The 21302-nt window shown below is 35.1% G+C and overlaps 1 protein-coding gene across 1 annotated transcript; it reads right to left on the reverse strand.

Moving 5' to 3' along the window:
* Positions 1–415: 415 nt before the first annotated feature.
* LOC107751460 (uncharacterized) lies at positions 416–4512 on the reverse strand. The gene is made up of 5 exons (XM_016567206.1): positions 3922–4512; positions 3492–3622; positions 1322–1544; positions 908–1086; positions 416–649 (listed from the first exon to the last, which is right to left on the reverse strand). Exons 1-5 carry the CDS (start codon positions 3971–3973, stop codon positions 608–610), a joined length of 627 nt encoding a protein of 208 aa, XP_016422692.1. The 5' UTR covers positions 3974–4512; the 3' UTR covers positions 416–607.
* Positions 4513–21302: the final 16790 nt, after the last annotated feature.

Raw genomic sequence — 21302 nt, forward strand, 5'->3', positions numbered from 1 at the left:
ATAACCCATACACTACATGGTCAAAAGCACAGTATATCTGAGTATGTATTTTTTCGCATGGGGATGATGACCTCATATGAGTTTTTTCAGAACATTTGCACCCATGGAGCAAACCAATTTCCACACACAACACCCACACACAAAGAGAAACAAACACATTTATAAAAGCTTAAACTAGGTCATTAACCTTATTACTGGACAATTTAAAGCAGTAAAATGGATACAAATGCATATGTATTTATATATTGTAGGAAGCAATTTTATTGTTAACAAACTAAAACTATTACAATTTGCTTTGGTACATTTAAATAAATACAAATATTAGTAAATAAAAAATGACAAAAATCACATGACAAAATTACTAAAATAAAAATGAAAACTGAAAATATAAAAATAAAAGCTATTAAGTTAAAAATGCTATAATAGTATATAATATTATAAATAATTCTGAAATAACACTGATAAGGATATCAGTTCCTCAGCGTATCAATACGGTTTCATCATGACTGTTGCATTAAGTGTATTATTCACAGGTAAATTCACAGATAAATTATTAAAATGATGATAATAAATTACTAAACCATATGGCAGGTAAACAGTGGTTGGTCTAAGTCTGTCTTCTTTTAAGTTTACTGAGCTCCTTGAAAACCTGAGAACAGAAGCATGTAATTACCTTTATAGCTTAGAAATAGGTTTTCACAATAACAGCTAGGATTAGACTTCCAGAGTCGATTTTTGCAATTAGTCCTCAGTGTTTTCTTTAAGAGCTTTGGTATTTAAACTAGTTACTTCCTTGTTGTGTTTAGCTACATCTACTGCTTTGCTGAACCTATACCTTTACTTGTAATAATTCAAATAAAATGCTTAGAAGATATGAGATAAATTAGCTACATTTAGAAATACTTACCCATATGCAAATGGTACTGAGGACAAGTTTGCTCACAGCCAGTCCTACACAACCCCAAAGGACAAAGAGCACTGAATCATCATTCACATGAGGCAATGGGATGCTAATGTTTGCCCATGATTCATTAATAAACTTGGTGGAGAAATCAAAGATGATGGGTGAAGCTGTTGACACACAATCTAGGGAGACAAATGGGGCTATATTATCTAACCAGAAATGATCTTCAACAAGTGAATCATGCACATAAATGATTAGAAGAACAATGCAAAGCCATATTGTTTGTTTGCATTTGAAACTGGGAGCAATATGTATCTAGACACTGGAAACTAAACCAAAATGTGCAATACTCTGTATAACAATATGCCACATATTCATTTGTTCATTTTCACAATTGTTTATTAATATATGAAATACCTGAGATATTAAGTCTAACCAGATTTTGACAGTTCATTCCTCCAGCTTTGGCTCTAATTAAACACTTGTAGATCCCAGAATTGGCAGGAGCAACTTTCCTTAAGACCAAAGATGCATTTTTATCCAGTGACACAGAATCGTTGCGCTTATCAGTCTGGATGACATTTTCTGACTTTATGAGGATTGTCATTGTTGTAGATCTGTCACTGCTGTTATTGTAGAACTTAAAAAAAAAACAAAAGAACAAAAAAAAAGAACAGAGTGAGTTTATACAAGTGTGTGAATAGCTCTGCATTTGCAGCACTAAAAAGGTTATGAAAATTAATTGCACCTTAACTTTCTTTTCTTCAAATTTCATTTGATACTGTATAACCACACACTACCAAAATTAGCTTCTTTTATAAATCACATTAACTATTAAAAAAATTATTTGAGATTGAATTACTCATTCAGCAGTCAGTTACATAGAATCAAATTTACATTCATTTTTAAATGCTAATTTTTGATAATGAAAAACAAAAAAATCGGCACACCTGTAGGCTCCAAAAACCCACAAATTTAATAACAGGCTATCACAAACCGTGAATATGAATTATTGTAGGCTAAATTTTTTATTTTTTTTAATTATAAGACTATCATCATCATCATTATTATTGCTACTACTACTATCATATATATATATATATATATATATATATATATTAGGCCTACACATTTTTACATAAATATTTAATTTTTATTAATACTAAATAACATTGTATGTTATTCATTTATTTCACCCCAATGCTGTCATGCGTGCCTACTGTGCTGGAGCGAGGATACGCGGAGACGTAGGAGATTCCAATAAACAGAACTTTAATGAACAGAATACCAGGAAATCACACGTAGCACTGGGGTAAGACAATTCCGGACAAGGGAAACACAGGGTATAAGTACAGGGGAACTAATGGGACACACCTGGGAACAAATGAATTTAATAAAAAGGAACGGGAAGGACCAAATAAGGGCAAAAGGAAACATATGAAGCAAAACACGGAACAGAGTCTGACAAATGCAAGTTATTGCCCAAAGAAATTGAAATACACAATAATTATTTTATATGGAAATGTTTGTCACTGTCAGTAGGCGCGTTACTACGGAGCCCGGGAAGTCACCTGTAGGAGAAAAAAAACAATCCGTGGCGACGGTTTTGCAATCCGTCCCCTCAGTTTATAAACCGTACTCACGAATTCTTAAACTGTTCCCTCGGTTTAACTAATCGTGCCCACGGATTAATAAACCGTACCCACGAATTTCCAATCCGTGCGCTCAGATTTTGTAAACCGTACCTTCGGATTTTGAATCCGTACCCACAAATTCATAATCCGTGCGCACGCTTTCGCAATCCGTTCCCTCGGGTTTGTAAACTCGTGGATTTGTGGCCCCGCCCCCACCGGCAGATTCAACCACGGTGCGGGATGCATAGAGGCTTATGCGTGTATCTTTACAGAAGCAGCAAAGCAGCATGTGACCTGTAAATGCGAAAAAAGCCGTTTCCATTGCAGTTTTGCGAATTATTCCTTTTTCGCATTGCCTTAAAAACCACCTCATGCGAGTGTAAAAACGTTTTTGCGATATATGGCCGTTTTTGCGAAATTGACGCGTTTCCATATTTTCAATTCGCAATTTCAATTTGCGCAATTTGAAGGGTAATGGAAACGCGCCTAACTGTCTGAATGTACAGATAAAACTGGCTCTGAATGAAGAATTAAGAGGAATGGGTGTAAAGGAAATGAATGCGTCTCAACATGTTTTCTGCTTAAAGCCACAGACATTAAAGACCGTTCACAGAACGCATTTTGGATTCCACTGCGCTGCTTTTCCATTGTTTTGTTTTTTTTATGTAAACGTGCGCCAGACACTCGTGTGCGTCTCGTCTTTTGCATACACGATGCGTTCTAAAAACAAGTGTTTTTCTTTTCTTTTCTTTCTTTTTTCTCGCGTTTTAAACGTAAAACGCATTCTGTGTTAATTTCCTGTATAGGCTAAACCATAAACTTATAAGACACCTGAACATATCCACATCACAAAATGTTTGAGAAAGAAAGCATGACGTAGGCTAAACATGACAAACAGAATATGGTTTCTAGCAGTGGTCATATGAGATTTGACAGATGGACATATGGCTCACCTTGTACCACGTAACAGAGGTGTAGTTCTGACAGTTTTTATGGAAAGTACAGTGCAAAGCTATGTCCTCTCTGCAACTTGCGGTGACGAAGGTGAGTTCATCGCTGCCAACTACTATATTAAGGGTCAACGCTAAAAACAGACATCACAGGTAAAAACACACTGCTGCGGAAAAAAATAAACAGCACAAAGCTTCTGACGTACGCTTAGCTTGTTTGGTTACTGGGTAGACAACTACAGATAAGGTAATAGGCTATAGCTACATCTGTCGTTACTGGAGTTTGCGTGAACAGGCTGATTTATACTGTTGCCGTTCTTGTTTTTTAAATTATAACAAATATCTAGGGGCCTTTTACACCCTTTATAATTAGGCCTAAGTAAACATTGAGTAAAAATAACGGGTAAAATAAAGAAAGCGAAATCTGACTCACCCAACACAATCAAGCGAATCATTATCGCACTGGTGAAATGTGTGATGCTCATTTCCTCCCAAGTTGGCTGCTTTCCACAGTTCTTGTGAGGAAACTCCTCAGAAAAAAAATATATGGGGGTTGAACAGTGCTCTTTAACACACGTTCATCCTGAACGTGGAAGGATTGTGATAAATTGCAACACATAAAGCTCATTGGGATAAAAAAAAAACGTGTAAATTGTTTTGACATTATATAAAATTAAGGGCTGAACATTTCCCCCTCACATATAAGTGAACAAAGAAGCATAGTATTTATAGTTCTGTGAAGCTGTTTCTTTGTAAAATGATTTTCGGTGAATTCGGATTTACAGAATGATGAGCTCTAATGGTTCACTCATCTTTCTAAGTGACACTGTCCAAAAACGACACCAATCTGTAAAGAGAGAGAGATACAAGAGAAAACGTACACTATGATTGGCCTGTCATTGCAATTATGCCCGCCTATTATGTTCTCATCATCACTGATTGGCTGATTACCCTATCAATGCAATAGTACTCGCCTGGTTAAACTATAGTGGAAATAAAATGGACCAACTGCGAAAGTTGTGTCCGAAATTCACTCATTCACTAATCCCTATATGGGGTTCTTACACCTTTTCCAAATTCAAATTCAAGCACTTTCAAGGTGCATTTTCAAGCTTTTCCAGCACTTTAAACTGTGGTAAATTACAGGTTTACACAGGGCCTACTTGAGTTCTTCACTTTAAATAAGATGTTATTGTGCTATTAAAAATCACCTGTCTGGATTGCATATAACACTGCATAATGTAAATAGCCAACATACAGTTTATAGTTGTTGTTTTTTTACAATTAAAAAAAAAATAATAAATAAAGAATTTACAGGGTATCTGCAGGATTTTTAAATTAACATTTAAGGCTTTTTAAGACCTGCACAAATAAAATAAATACTGTATGAGCGGGGTAGGGCAATGTCTATGGTAGCCTAACATATTAAACCATAAAATGACTGCAAAAACACATGATTTGCAAAATAGATTTTCAAATACAGATTTTCACAAATAAAGTTTTATAAAGTGACAAACCTCACATTTCAGACTTTAAACTATTTTTTTTAAATAAAGAAAAGGGATGAGTCAAAATTATAAAGAATTGTTTTAATTTAAAGCAAACACCTTACTGTCTTAATTTATTTTAAGGCACATTAGCTTTTTGTTCTGAATAAAAACAGCAGAGGGGCTTATTAAAAATGCATATTCATCTTCTGCCACTAGGTGGAACGGCAGAAATACAGCTTCCCCGGTAAGGGCTGTACACAAAGCCGCGTCGCTCTCATAAACGCTACTTTATCAGACATTATATGTTGGTCAGATGAAATGAAAATGCCACTGAAACTTTTCTGAAGGCAGTCGGTTCACTTCAGAGATGCTTTAATCTAAAAACACCCATGCTGCATTTTTTACTTTGAATGTTTATTTTATTATTTTACTTTAATCACGACAGTCTTAAAAGATTTAGTTTAACTGAGCAGGATTGCTTACCTATTACACGGCTTCAAGACGCAGACTCTCCCATGCATGAAAAAAAACAGACTTTACAGAAGACTTTACATTATTTTAACCATAATGTGTCATTTTCAAGACAACACTGACTGAAGCGGCAACCTCCTGGCATGTTTTTATCTCCCACCCTGTTCTATCAGAGGGTGCACATCAATAAAAACGCATTTTATCTAAAAAGTGAACTATTCAGTAATAAAGCAAATTATTATAAAATCAATGCAATTGCAATTTCATGCGGTTTCAAGAACTTTATCCAAAATCCAAGCACTTTTCAAACCTTGAAAACACTACGTTAAATTCACGCATTTTCAAGGATTTCAAGCACTGTACAAACCCTGTATACTATATGCCTACACTGTAAAAATTTTGCTGTAAAAAAACGGCCATATTCTGACAGTAACATCCTGTTTTTTCATTACAACAGTGCAATCCCGTAAAAAAAAAAAAAATGTATTCTGGGTAATATTTGTTGTTTTCGAGAAAGTAGCCTTCTGCAGTACTGTGAAGTAACAGCATTCAGAGTTGACACTCAGAGGCTGTGTTTCAAATCACACCCTACACCCTCATTCACTATTCCCTACATGAGTTTACTAATATAGTCCACCTGACAGAGAGAATGAAAACTAATGAGTGAATTCAGCCAATGATGAGCAGCTGCTGTTAACAAGCAGAATCGCTGAAGAAAAGAGCAAGAAATTAAACTACAACTGACATACAGCCACAGCCTTAGATGAAATCAACTGAAATAAGACAGCAGAGCGATCAGGGTTTGCTTTAGTTGGGCTCTTGACCCTTCACTTTTTAATGTTAGTTTGTCTGGTTGTTGTAACTGTGTTTGTAAAGCACATTTGTTATAGCAAGAAAAGTGTAGAAAAATTATGATTAAATGGTTCTGGTTAGTTACTGATGATGGTGTAATCATCATTTTGTGGCCTGATTCACTGATCTCATTCAGTGGCTGATCTTCAAAAATATAGTGTGGGTTTTCACTTGTTTCATGTTATTTACAATAGCTATATGACACTGCACGTTGAGATGATAGACAATTATGATGAATTTTGAAAACTTCTTATGTTCAAAGCCTTTAAAACTACGGCATGATATTACGCAGCGCCTGAAAATAGTCCCCAGCTAGGTAACTTCCAACGGAAGGCACGCTCCCTGTGCAAGCAGGTGGTCACGTTGGTTATTTTGAGCGAGATGCTAATGGTCTAATCAGATTCAATGATCTATGCTAAGCTGCAGCTAAAAGTGCTACCGCCAGACCCGGAGATCGGCTGAATGGATTCGAAAACGGTAAAACTAAACTGTTTAACTCTAGAGGAGTTGGAAAATTTGCATTTTCAAAAATAGTGGAGTGTTCCTTTAAAGCATGTTTGCAATTATCATGACACTTCCAGTGTTTACTGAGAATTTGTTAACAAAAGAGATAATAATAATTGTTAACAACAGTAATAAAAACAAGAAACATGTAATTACTTTATTCATGTATTTGCTAACACTTTAGTATAGGGAACAATTCTCACTATTACTCGTTGCTTATTAGCATGCCTATTATTAGCATATTGGCTGTTTATTAGTACTTATAAAGCACATTTTCTGCATGACCATATTCTACATCCCTAACCCAATACCTAAACTTAACAATTACTATTACTACTAACTTAACAACTACTAAATATACAGCAAATTAAGAGTTCGAGTCATAGTTAACAGTTTGTTAATAACGAAAATTGGACCTTAAAATAAAGTGTGACCATGCATTTACATGTCATATGTGCATTTGCATAATTTTTTAATAAACACAGTGCTCTTTATTTACAAATATATAACATCATTAACTGATGGTGCGATGTGCTGCTTGAGCCAGAAACTGTTGATGTCAAATGGTAATGCAAAAGTAATACATATACAGTGTTCGAACTATACCTTGTCATGCGCTTGCGCGTGGCTCAAAAGGGGACTTACAATGAATTACAAAGACACATAACAGCTACAAGTGTATGCACTACTTGCTTTATGCAAGCACTATAGCCTATTGGATAAATCACTATACAGGATTTACCCTATTATACTTTATCGACACGAATTGATAGGTGAAACAACAAACAGCCACCCACAAATAGTCTATAAACAAAGCATCAGGCTGTCTGAGTTCACATGAACAACGGTTAAAGTTACTCGTCGTCAGGCTACAGAAGAATACCATAATTCCTCCGTTCAATTAGGCCTAAGACATCGAGAGTCACGCAGACCTATAACAACCCAGCCACAACACATAATTGCGAATAACATGCCTTACCTTAACACAGAATCGACCACAGAGTCCAATGTTTATATTTTTTCTACGAATCTTTGAGTTAACACGTACTAAACATGAGTGGAATTTGCACCGCAGCGCCCCCACACCTTGATGCTCATGACAAGAATAACATGTATAGTTATCTTTATTGAAGTGAATTAGGTTTAAATCGCCGTCATGCATGAATGAATGATATTTTTGCAATTTTACACATAATAATCCACGATGATCACATTACACAAAACTGAAATTGCACGTCAAAATAACACAGTCAATATTTTTTGAGACCCCCCAAAATTTCACAAATCACGTTTTCAAGGGAGCCCATGTCTTATTAAGGGGAGCCGAGCTCCCCCTAGCTCCCCCGTAGTTCGTACGCTGCATATACAGTAAAAAACAGTTACTTATATGCTTTCATCAGTTTGCACAAGTTTTTTCTTGATATTATATTTTTCTTTTGTTTTCTTAATCATTTTGTGGTTCAGAAACATGATAACAGCAGCACAAGCCATCAGCACACATGGGATTATGATGTATTTAAAACGATGACTGGCAGGCAGATCATGCTTCTTGAAGCTTACCGCTTGTAGTTGAGGCTTTATGCAGTCTAACCACAAAAACAAACACACAAAAGTTTTAGTTCACACCACATTATACCATTTAAGGGAAATTAAAAACCAAACACAAATGGATTAAATGAAATGTCAACATGAATGTTTACAGTTTATAAATAAGGGAAATAATTTTTATGGTAATTCTCCTTTGTACTTCTCTTAAAACTAAAAGTGGAGTCTTCAACAACTTTATAAGGCAAAGCACATCTGTGAAGGGGGAACAGCAATACACTTTGCATCTTAACATAAGTTCTCACCTGCTGAATAATAATCAGTATTTCCTTCCTGAATGTAATGACCCAGTGGAGGCCATAAGGTGCATCTGTAAATGCCACAGTCTACTTTAGCAGAACTAGGGACCAGAAGAGAGTTGTCTTCCCCTACCTCATAGGAATAATTTGCAAACTTATAGAGGGTTGTAATGTTTTTTAGCAAATCCTTCAAAACAAGTCCAGTCAGCACATCAGAACCCTCTTCAACCTGTAAAAAAGTTAGGGTTTTTTTGTAAATAAATTGTATGGATTTATAGCTCTTGATTTTGACTGGGCAAATGTGATGATTGACAGGTGAATCACTAAAGCCAACCTGCAGGGGTTGCAGGTTGTCAGCTACTCTTAACAGCTGGCTGTGCATTTGAAATACTGAACATACACCAACCTTGTACCAGGTGATTCTCCTGTATTTTACACCTTGTTCAATGCTAGCTGGACATGGCATTTTAATCCAGTGGTGCTCCTTTATCGATACTGACAGGTGAATCAGATGAACTGAAGGAAAGAAATTATAACAACATTTGATGTATTTATTAAAGGTTGCACTCACTGCCAGTGTCTTGCATGAAAACACATTTAAACGAGATTATCACTGCAGCTTTTCTGTTTTGGAGACGCGGACGCGGAAGTTTTGGTAATGTAGGCTACACAAACGGTTAGTTTCACTTTAGTGTTTACGCGTTCCTTTCTTTCTTTCTTGACCCTTTTGCAATTACGCAATACATACATTACGTTGTGCATGTGCACAAATGCATTTTGTACTTACAAATTATAAAGTATATGTGCAGCATGATCAATGTTTGTTTCTTGCGCGTTCTCCTTTCACTTAAGAACAGAATAACCGGAAACTCCCAAGATATGCGATCTCATTGGACGATTCGTAACACAACAACACTTTCATTTTTATTTACATGCTCTTATTTTATTGTTTACACAGTTTAATTTACAAAAGGATGTCCAGTACATGCTGTAAATGAACATCTCTTTGGTGTTACGATCATTTGTTTTATTATAACAATAAAAAACAAAAAAAGTCTAAAAGGGTGCTGCACATAAGCTGCGTTATTTAAAACACACACACACACTTTGTTCGCTATCTTAGTGAAGACATTGCCTTTGATTTTCTATCAGGTTAATGATGTTTTCTATCACCTATCCAACCCCTACACCTAAACTTATCCATTCAGAAACTTGTACAGAACACATTTAAATAGAAACATCTTTTGCCTTTTATAGGCTACTGTACAAACTGTGTTCTATCCCCTTACCCTAACACCCCTAAACCTACCCCTCATACAAAACTTTCTGCATTTTTCATTTTCAAAAAAAATTCATTCTGTATGAATTATAATACTTGTCTCCTCATGGGGATCAAAAAAGTAAAAAGACTAAGTGGTTGCCTAGTGACACATGTCCCAGAAGGAAACTCCCTCCTCTGAGTTTGGCAGAGTCTACAGCCAGTATATGGATCCAGACACACACACACACACAAAGCAGAAACATTTTATTACTCAAACATGGACTAGTGATATATAATAGGCTATAGTTGTGTTTCCCAGATAGCATGTAGTAGTGCTATCAGACTCGGCATCGTCATGTAGGCTATTATCCGGAAAGTTATCCGCCCGCAGCGCTCTCTGGCACAGGTATATAGACGGCTACATCTTTCTTTCATTTTCATTTCCAGCTTACTGTGTCACTCAGTTGCATAACTGTGAAACTTTAAAACTGGCACATACAAACAGACCTGAAGTGACAAATAAATCAAGTTAAAGTATCAGAATTACAGTATAGAGCTGGACTGATTTTGTCTGCAACTTAACAGTAACTACTGATGATCCTCATAATACACATGAATGGAAAACTTAATTCTAAAGCCAATATTTCTCTGTTGAATATTTAGGCTATCCGTGTGTGAGCGTATGGACATATGATCTATATAAATACATTTTAAATTATTTGTCTATATCTATATCTATATATATTCATAATAATAACTGGGGATGTCAATTTAACATGTTAATTTAATTAATTAGTTATGGAAAAAGTAGCGTGATTAAAATATTTTAACGCAGTTAAGGCACCCACCCCACCCCAGACCTATACCTCATTTCAACCAGTTGACTGCTGAGTTGACAAACATGATGTAGGGCAGCAGCTCACTGCATGATGTAGTCCATAAAATGCAGCTACAGTATATGCCCCTTAAATTCAATATATTGGGGCAAAAATGCCCCTGTATGAGTTGTCTCAGGTTTATGTCATATGATAAGCGATATCACATGAGCAGCAAGTGCAATATCACACGAGTGCTGTTTTTGTCCCAAATAGCACGAGTGCAAACATAATTCTATACAACAGTTCAGTAAATAAGAAGTTAAGTTTGTGTTATATTTTAAACACAATATGTGACCCTGGACCACAAAACCAGTCATAAGGGTCAATTTTTCAAAATTGAGATTTATTCATATTCTAAAAGCTGAATAAATAAGCTTTCCATTGATGTATGGTTTGTTAGGATAGGACAATATTTGTCGAGATACAACTATTTGAAAATCTGGAATCTGAGAGTGCAAAAAAAATCAAAGTAATGTTGTAAAAATTAAGTCTTTAGCAATGCATATTACTAATCAAAAATTACATTTTGATATATTTACGGTAGGAAATTATCTTCATGATCTTTACATGAACATGATCTTTACTTAATATTCTAATGATTTTTGACATAAAAGAAAAATCAATCATTTTGATATACCTGTGCGACTTATGACTGGTTTTGTGGTCCAAGGTCACATATTTTCTGTTTTTGCTCAATTTTGGCAACAAAAATATTACTGTACCTATAAAGCCACATGCAGCAGAACTTTGAGCTATTTGAACGAATCGAATGAACAAAAAATACTTTTTTCTCAGATCATCTTGTATTATAGTTTATGTTAGGCTGTTGTAGCTAAACGTGTATTATTTTTATTTTTTATTTTTTTAATCAAATAAAATATTTATTTCTAAAGCTACTTGATACTTTTCTCATTTAATACAATAGCTATAAATTATCTTTTAAGGGTATTTTCACAGTCAAATTTATAAAAAAGAATTAATTAATCACCACATTATGTCATTAATTAGATTTAAAAATTTCATCGACTGGCAGCCCTAGTAATAAACCTTAAGATTCATAAAGTACATAAATGTGATACAGACAGTAAAAAATATTTACAGAGTATATACAATTATAAAATATGGGGGGGGGGAATGTAAAAACAAACAAAAGGCAACAGTGTGCAGCTGTGGCAGAGCACAGGTCTAATGAATTGCAACCCTCCATGACTCTTGTCTCCCTCAACAGCTATAAAACAGCTCCCATTATAGCCCGTCCTTCTTCCCCTAGGAATAAACCATCCATAAAAAGTAATTAAGAATAGCAAAACCACACAGAAATAAAACGGATCCTATCAACACAACCTAATGGTGTGAACAACCTTGTAAATGTTTACAGGCTTGGTCTGTTTTAACTTGGCTAATGGATGCGTAAAACTAAAATGACCCCATCAGCTTTTTGTGAATCTCAGTCTTTCCAGCTTGACCTTCCAGTCTTGCTTCCCCTTACTTCCTGTTTTCTTCTTACTGTTCTATATATGACTCGATCACACACCTGTGAAAGGAAAATTTATATGAGCCAGGTTTCAAAAGCACTGAAACACACACACACAAAACCTTCTCCCACATACTCTTAGCAACGAACCTGTGGTTTGTCATTTCAATCATTTCTGAAATCTAAAGGATTGTTAGTTGTTTCAGCAAAACAGTCGTGTGGTAAAAAATTGAAAAGCTGAAGTGCACACACAGCTGCAGCATTATGCGTTTACTACAAGACCATCACAGGGTTCTGCAGAAAAAAGCATTATTTCCTGTGATAGACACAGCATACAAAGACATTGCTGGTGGGGCATATGTAAGTGTGGGGGATTCGTGTAAAGCTTATGGGCCTCACCGTCTCTGTTTCCTGTTATGCAACAGTTTCTGGAGAAGTTCAGTGCAAAAACAGGTCAAATATGTTTACTGTCGGTCTGTGAGGCGTGTGTTTAAATATGCAGTCAGCATAGGATCACCGCAGTTTTATTGAGAATCAGGTCAGAAACACTTTGAATGGTTGTGGCATAACCATGAAATGCCTAAAATATGTAAATGATACTTTTGTCTTTTAAGTGTAGGCGGACTCAAAACATGAGCTGTGTCTCATTTTAAAGCGCAACAGCCTCCAGAGGTCACCTTTTCAGCCGCATGCATCATTGAGGCTGCCTCATTTCGGGAAAGTAACTATTACTTTGCAAAGAAAGAAATTTCAGTAATTTACGCAGACAATTTTATAATTGTTACTGTTATAAAATGAGTCATCCTCTATGACGTATGTGGCTGACAAATGCAACCTCTGGAGGACGCAGCCTTCAAAATGAGACACAGCTTATGTCTGTTTTGAGGCCATCTATATGACACATGAATTAACTATGTGTACTGGATGAAATAAAAATGCTACTTTATTTTCTCGTAGTTCCATTTTTTATCTTTATATCTCACAATGTGATTATTTCTCACAAGTGTGGCTTTATAATTGGATTTTATTATAAATAGGCTTTAAAAGATTGTGGTCGGTAAGTTTTTATGAAAAGTCTTTTTTGCTCTCCTAGCTTGCATTTATTTGATTAAAAATACAGTAAAACAGTAATACTGTGGAATATTATTACAATTTAAAATGACTTTAAGTTTTCTATTTTATTATATTTTAAAATGTAATTAATTCCTGTGATGGGAAAGCTGAATTTTCAGCAGCCATTACTCAGTCTTCAGTGTCACATGATCCTTTAGAAATCATTCTAATATGCTGATTTGATGTTCAAGAAACATTTATTAAATATTATCAATCATGAAAACAATTGTTCTGCTTAATATCTTTGTGGAAACCCATACTTTTTCAGGATTCTTTGATGAATAGAAAGAACAGCATTTATTTGAAATAGAAATCTTTTTGTAAAATTATAAATGCCTTTACTGTCACTTTTGAGCACTTTAATGCATCCTTTCTAAATAAAAGTTATAATTTCTTTCAAAATAAAAATAAATGAACGACCCACTTCACTTACACTTAACAGTAATCTAAAATGATTCTGTGTGTTTCCTGGAAATCTCTGTGGGTCTTTTAATTGACTGATTGGAATGCTAATATACTCACCCCCACAGTTACAATGCAAAGAATGACTTTGGTGACACTAATAAGAGAAAGGCCAATCACAGCCCAGGGAACAGTTAATTCTTCTACAGCAGGACAGGAATCAGCAGGGATCGTGGTGGTGATGGGATAAACTGTGCTCACATCCAAGCATTCTGAAAATTAAGACAACCATTATTTGTTTAATGGGATACTTAGTTTTACGAGATCATGCATGCCATTCTAAATATAATAAGAGGTTTAAACATGCACTTAAAGGTACGGTTTTGATGACACCAACATACAGAATTTCACTATCGAGCAGATTTTATGGGGAATGAACTAGACTGACCGGGCTCTAAATTACCTGAGATATTCAATCCAATAAAAGAATGGTCATTTTGACCTCCAACCTCTGCAGCCAGGTAGCATTTATATTGTCCAGAGTCTGAAGGTTGCACGTTATTTAACACCAGGGTTTCTTTATCTTCCAGAGAAACATTGGTCAAGTTATATGTATATTCATGGTTTTTCCTCTTGATGATGGGAAGATTCTAGAAAAGAACGACATGGCTTTTTTAGGGGATTTTGTTGTGGTGTGGTGTTTTCTGGTTGGACAGACCGACCAGGTCAAATGCCAAATGGTATGCCACTGAGGTGCAGAGGATGTTACTCATCAAAGGAAATGCTTTGTTTGCTGGCTAACCATCATGCACCTTTCTTTTTTACTTTCAAAATCCTTTATACAAAGCAAAAAACTGATAAACTGCACAACCATTACAAAAATGTCAAGCAAATAAGGTCAATCAGTTCAAATATAAAGGTAACTCACATCTAATTTATACCACATGACGTAACGGTAAGTTTTTGTTCGGTCAGTAGCTGCACAAGGAAGTCTGATGATATCATTACAGTTACCCATAATAAAGTCTATGTCTTCTGTTATCCCACAGTGCAATGCAGCCATTGCAAACAACAGCACTTCTGCAAAGAGAAATACAGAATGGAAAGTAAACATCAATCTGTTAATGTTAGCACATATTTAAATAATAATTCGCTATCTTGATGACCCATTACAGATGACCTATAATATTAAATGCATAGTTCACCCAAAAATGAAAATTTGTTTGCATTTTTTCCTCTTCTTTCCTCTGTTAAACTAAAAAGAAAATATTTTGAAGAATGTTGGTAACCAAACAGTTGATGGACCCCATTGACTTTCACAGTATATTTTTACAGTCTGTGGAAGTCAGTGGCTACTAGCAACTTGTTACCAACATTATTCAAGTGTTCAACAGAAGAAAGAAACTCATACAGGTTTTGAACAACAAAAACAGCCGTATGATATATAGATGATATTTAATACCACTAACCTAACACAGCTCAAACACATGTTTTAACAGTCATTAGAAATAACACACTCAAAATGCATAGGCTACCTATGGAGTCAAATGAGGTATGAATATAATAAATGACCTAAAACATGTTTTAAGGTACAGTGCATGAGTCAAACAAGAAAAGAATAGTGATTCTATACAATACATGTTCTAGTGATTTAGACAATAGTATTCATAAAAAGATGGATTTTTATTTTAAGTATAGTTACCAGTATATATTTGAAGTTAAATCCTTTAAATTACCATGAAATATCATTCACAGACCTGAAAGCTTGTACAAAATACTGATAGTTTTGAAGAAAGTCCGCTTATGATTGGTTTGGGAGTGTAAAACATGAGGCTAAATTTAAGACAAGGGTCAAGTGACTTGTTGCTTGATTGTTTGTTTAATAATAACTAAAATAAAGAAAACTGTTTGCCAACCCTCTTCACCTTCACTCGCTTATGATTGCATGATTCTGTAAAATTTCGCATCCCTATCAGCACACTCAATTCTCTATTTAACAGGACAGAGAAGTTACAAAAAGAGAAGAAGACTAAAGTGAAAAAAAAAAAATCACTTGTGTGTCTCTATTTCACTTGTGTGTCTTCTATTCATTTTTTAAATGAAGCATACAGGAAGCACTCAAAATGACCGCACAAACACCATTTCTGTGAACCTGATGCTTAAATTAAATTATAACATCAGAATTATTTATTTTAAAGTATTTTTAAAGTAGTTAGGTTTGAAAGAGAAAAGTTTCACCGTTAAGCTTCAATGAGTTAAAAGTCAATTGTTAGAAAATAAAGTCTGATATTTACTTACCTGAAATCTTCATATTTCTCATTCTGAGTTCTTTACAGTGGGTAAAACACAGCCATCAGTGATTAGGGGTAGCCTAACAGCTGTTTCTTATTGCTCTTAATCTACAAACAGAAAGTGTCATCAGTCTAACAACTGTGAGGTGCTGCTTGGAGTAAACATGAAACTCATGAGAGTGTCTCAATTCTGCCCTCTGGTGAGCGTAACATGATAATAAACAGAAGTTTGTACATAAAAAACAATATAAAAGAAGATGATAATTGACCAATACATTTTTTAATCATTGAATCTTCATTGACTTTGACTGGACCAAAATAGGATGGATATTTTAAATATGTGGCAGAATCAAAAACATTATTGGTAGGCTATATCGAGGGGGAAAAAAGAAAAGAAAAGCTAGAATTTGCTTATGTAGATATTTTTGTGAATGGTCTAGAGTTTCAGAGCAACATTTTTATAATAAAATTTAAATCTGAGAAATTATTGTTCTAATGACATCAGTATTCCAAAAAAATTAATTCATAGTCAAATAAATAATACCTTAGATTAAAAACAGATTGTGGCTAATTATCAATTTGTTAATTGTAATAGTATTGTAATTATCCTCATTAAAATAATGTGCTTTCAGATAGTCATCTGAATTATACAGTAATATTTCTAACAATATCAACTGAAAAAACATACACAAAGGAACATAAATATCTACACTACACACATATACTCATATATGCGTAGATATTTTTAATATATTTAAAATGGATTCTCTCTCATTGATTTACTTCACATATTTAATTTGACTTCACATAAAAGTTTAGCGTTCTGTTATGTTCATAATGCTTCATTTTCAGAACTAAAACACTTATCTACTTTTATTTATGTGTATTAATGATGTATAGAAACACATTAGGCCTATACCTTCTCTGTCCTAATGTTTTGGACCCGTTTAGCGTCACCACAGTCAGCCACTGAAAGTTCATCTTTAAACCTACAACAATTGGCCGAAATTAAAAAAAGACTACTAAACACAGGGGAAATGCATTCATAAGATTCAGAAATACTAGTAAAATCGAATTGATCATATTACATATTTGGCATGTTTGACAAATCTGATTTCTGTTAAATATAATGTGATATAATGGAAATACTGACAAGTTAGAAACCGCTGCACGCAAAAGTGCAAAGTGGAAAAATAGTGTTTTTCAGAGTGCATATTTTCACAGTTTAATATAGGTGACTGGGGGGAAAAACGCTCATTTGTGTTAGTCATTGGTGTACTGTTTTGCAGAGTCTGCACTTGTGGTTTATCACAACAGAACGTTAGTCATCATTATGTTGAACTAATGTTATTTGTGGTTGTTTGGAAGTATTAGGCCTACTTAAACACATTCGTAATGTAATTTAATTTTTGCTCATATACATGAAGGAGCCACCTGTTCCTGTTGTGGAAGTTACAAATATTTCACAAAAGGTTTCAGAACTGTCTTCTCCTGTTTCTCTTTCTCACTCACTTTGGTTTGCTCTTTTGAAGTCTTTATTTTCCTTTGAGTCCCATTTGCAGTCACAAATGGCTGAATCACAGAGCCGTAAAGCTGCTCTTCCACGGCAGTAAATAAGGCGTCTGTGAAAGTGGTTGACGGTGGACTTGCTTTTCCTCAGTCCGGAACTCGACCCTCTCCTCTCTCTGGACGCAGAGATCCTCCTGCCCGTAACTGACCGTATGACGTGCTCTTCTCCATCCTGTTGTTCTTCACGTTGGGGAGCCCCACTTTTTTTCTTTTTCTTCCCTCCTTCTCTCCCTCTCCTAATTTGTCCCAGTGTTTGCTCGAGTCTTACTTGCTGACAGGATAGTGAGGGATCAGGATATTAATAGGAGGCTGTATGAATAGGAAGAGGAAGACACAGAGAGAGGGTTGTGATTACGCCATCTGGATTAAACAATGCCTGGGCTACTTCAGGACGGACACAATAAATGAGAGGACAGCAGGGGGAAGTGAGAAAGGAGGAGAGCCTCTGCTTCATGCAGAAAACTATATGCATACTGTAATTTATACAAAGATTATTACACATTCATGTTTCAGTCATCTGATATTAGGTTAAATAGCATCTGCTTGTTAAATTTTGTGCAAAATGACAGTGTGCTACTGAGGCTACCATATTTTTACAACAATGTTTACAGCAGCTCTACACTTACATGACAACTGCATACTGTATCTCCACACTGAATAGCGACAGACACGTCATATGTGTGCATATGCAGTTATGATTGAGATACAAAGAATTATGCATATTCGAGCAAGTCTTCAGTCAGAGTATATGCAACACACTCTTAATCGTACGTTTCCGTACGATCTGCTTACGCCCCATTGACGGTCAGGTTTAAGGGTGGACATTTAAATTGACCTTTTTATTTCGAAAAATCATATGTGACTTTAAATATAATAGTAAATAGGACCTGTCTTTTGGAGCATGGGCACAACGTCAAAGTAAATCACAGTTAGATATGACAACAAAGCTAGCTGCAGTCCTGGTTGTTGTAATATTACGTTTTATTACAATTTCAACATACATAAAAACAAGAATATCAAACAGTCTTTCATTTAACTAAATAGTGCGATGATGCCTGCATGAAGAAACATTTTTTGTATTATTCTGCGATTTCTCTTCTTGTTTTTTTTAACACTTTGGTTACTTGTGTTGTAGTGCTTAAAGTATTTGTTTTTACATAAAATTTTGGCAATTCATACAAAACTTCACCACATCAGCATGGAAAACACCCTGTCCCTTCGATCACTTACAACAAGATATAGGCCTAATTTCATTACTGTAATGTACAATCTTACCATATATAATGTAGGTGACAAATTATGATTCCATTTATGAGTCCATCATGATTAGCTTATTCTGTGAATATAATAACATATAGTACAAGACTATAGGTGTCACGGTGTGTGGAGGCAGGCAGGATGACGACAAGGATTCCAATAAAGATATTTAATGTAGACACAACAAGGCAGATTCAGGAAGATCTCTCTCTCTCTCTCTCTCTCTCTCGGGGTAACATTCACAATAACCGACAATACTAGATTACAAGAGACAGGAACTTATAGGGCAGATAACGAGGGGCAGACAGGTGAACACAATGAGGGTAATTAACTAATGATTGAAAGGGGAAGAAACCACAATAAACAGTCCACAGAGGCGTTACAATAGGCCTATAGTTCAGCAACATCGCTGCACTGGCATTTTTTAACAGTAGTTTGTTGTGACAGAAAATTATCTTGTTTGCACTGATGTTACAGTACAAATTTGAAAACAGAAAAGAAATGAGTGTTTTACAAGATTCTGTTTTTGACTATTTGCTGAATTTATTACTGAGATGTTCAACTAAGGTGCAAAAGCTAAAATTTACCCCTAAATGGTACATAATAGTATCTTATACATATTAGTAACTTTTGAAAGGGTATCGCCACAGGGACAATTTTGTAGGCTACCTTTTTTTCTGAGACTATCATATGTGTATTTACAGCGTACATGTAAATGTATGGGAAGACAGAGACTGAATGAATTAAACAAGAATTAATTAAAGAATGAACTGCAAAAAACTAAAATACATTAGTACCACTAATGTTGTTTACTACATTTGTTTGCAGGTTCCTTAGAAATGTTTTGGTAGTCATGGAGATATTAGCTTATATTATTCATTTGAACTATCCAGTTATCAATGTGCATATGTATCTGTGTGGGTGTGTGTTTTGTGCAGTCAGTCGGCAGCAGGTCCCTGAGGTTATTAGCAGCCACAGCTGTGTGTGTGTGTGTGTATGTGAAGGCCCGTGTTTCTGTCAGTGAGCTTGTTCAGAGCGCTCTTTCTGGCGTCTGATTGAGGATTTCCTCTAGATGATCGTTACTTCTACACACACACACACACACATACACACACACACACACACACACATAGAGGAATGCCCCAACTGTTCCATCAATACACAGCAGACTCTCAAAGCCTCCACAGCTGGGAGATTTTCACATGCGAAAACACAAAAATGCATTCGTACACACTGAGACACACACACCAGTGATGTAATAAACATCATGATAATACTGTGTATATTTCAGTTCTGTTTGACAATAATAAATTCCTTTGTTATATAGATATCATGTGAATCAGGAAGATTTTGGAATACGAAATCATTTTGGATTTTTCTTTTGATTGATTTTGGATTGCATGACTATGATTTTGCATTAATAGATTTTGCTGATATTAGATTTGAATGTTGAAAGTCTTAAATACATAAAGTTTAAAGATATTATTCTGGCATTGATACGTGTGTGTGTGTGTGTGTGTGTGTGCTGTGCTGTGTTTTGGCTGAGAGCTGCTTCCACTGACCCAGTTTTGTTATGGTCCTTATTAAAAATACTTTGATGATGCTTGATGATTGTGATGATGATAATTATGATGGCCTGTCTCCCTCAGCACCCCTCCTGCTGTGTGGGTGTCTTATTGTTTGATTGTTTTCTTTCGGAAGCATCGCTAGCACGATACCGAAACTGACCCCTCACCCCGAGTACGGTTAATGTCTGGGAGGGCCACATCTTCTGCTCGACGGCATTCCGCGCTGATAGCTGTGGGGCGTTTACATTGTCCAGCAATTCCCAACTCAGGGAATTCCGCTTCCAGACTCCTGAATACTGAACAAAAACAATAAGTGTGTGTGAGTGAGAGACTGAGAATGTGAGGCAGCAAGCGTGTGTATTAATGATGCTTCCTCCTTCCTTCTCAAAGCTTGAGAGGTTTGTAAATGTTTGAGCTGAGTTTATAATTTCACCTTAGAAGCCATGAGAGAGGGAAAGAACAAGTTTAAGTCATTAAGTTCTATTAGCATAGAATGAATGTAACTGAATTGCCAATAATAACCGAAAGGTCAATTATGTGATGGGAATTAGTTTTTGTCTGTATCTATTAATTTATTCTAAAATAGATTTAAAAAATGCAGCGTATATGAAAATTGAATTGAATTGAACTTTTTAAACTGTGTAATAAAAAATAATTTTATATAAGTTTTTAAAAGTTTTTAAAAATATGTCAAGAGATTGTAAACAAGGCAATCATAAAAAACAATCTCTTGTTTGTTTTTTATTGTTTGTTTTTTATTGTTTGTTTTTTATTGTAAAAAACATTGGCAATCATAAATTTACATAATTTTTTTATTATTATTATTCATCAAACAAAAGA

Source organism: Sinocyclocheilus rhinocerous, unplaced genomic scaffold (assembly GCF_001515625.1).
Source record: "Sinocyclocheilus rhinocerous isolate Xijiao unplaced genomic scaffold, SAMN03320098_v1.1 scaffold1654, whole genome shotgun sequence".
Taxonomy (NCBI): Eukaryota; Metazoa; Chordata; class Actinopteri; order Cypriniformes; family Cyprinidae; genus Sinocyclocheilus; species Sinocyclocheilus rhinocerous.

Bases quoted from the DNA above. Each gene is read 5' to 3' on its own strand.
- LOC107751460 (XM_016567206.1), bottom strand. From the start codon at position 3,973: ATGAGCATCACACATTTCACCAGTGCGATAATGATTCGCTTGATTGTG. The intron at 3,623-3,921 runs GTGAGTCAGATT...GTCTGTTTTTAG, and splicing joins GATTCGCTTGATTGTGTTGG to CGTTGACCCTTAATATAGTA. The intron at 650-907 runs GTAAGTATTTCT...TTCTGTTCTCAG, and splicing joins TCAGTACCATTTGCATATGG to GTTTTCAAGGAGCTCAGTAA.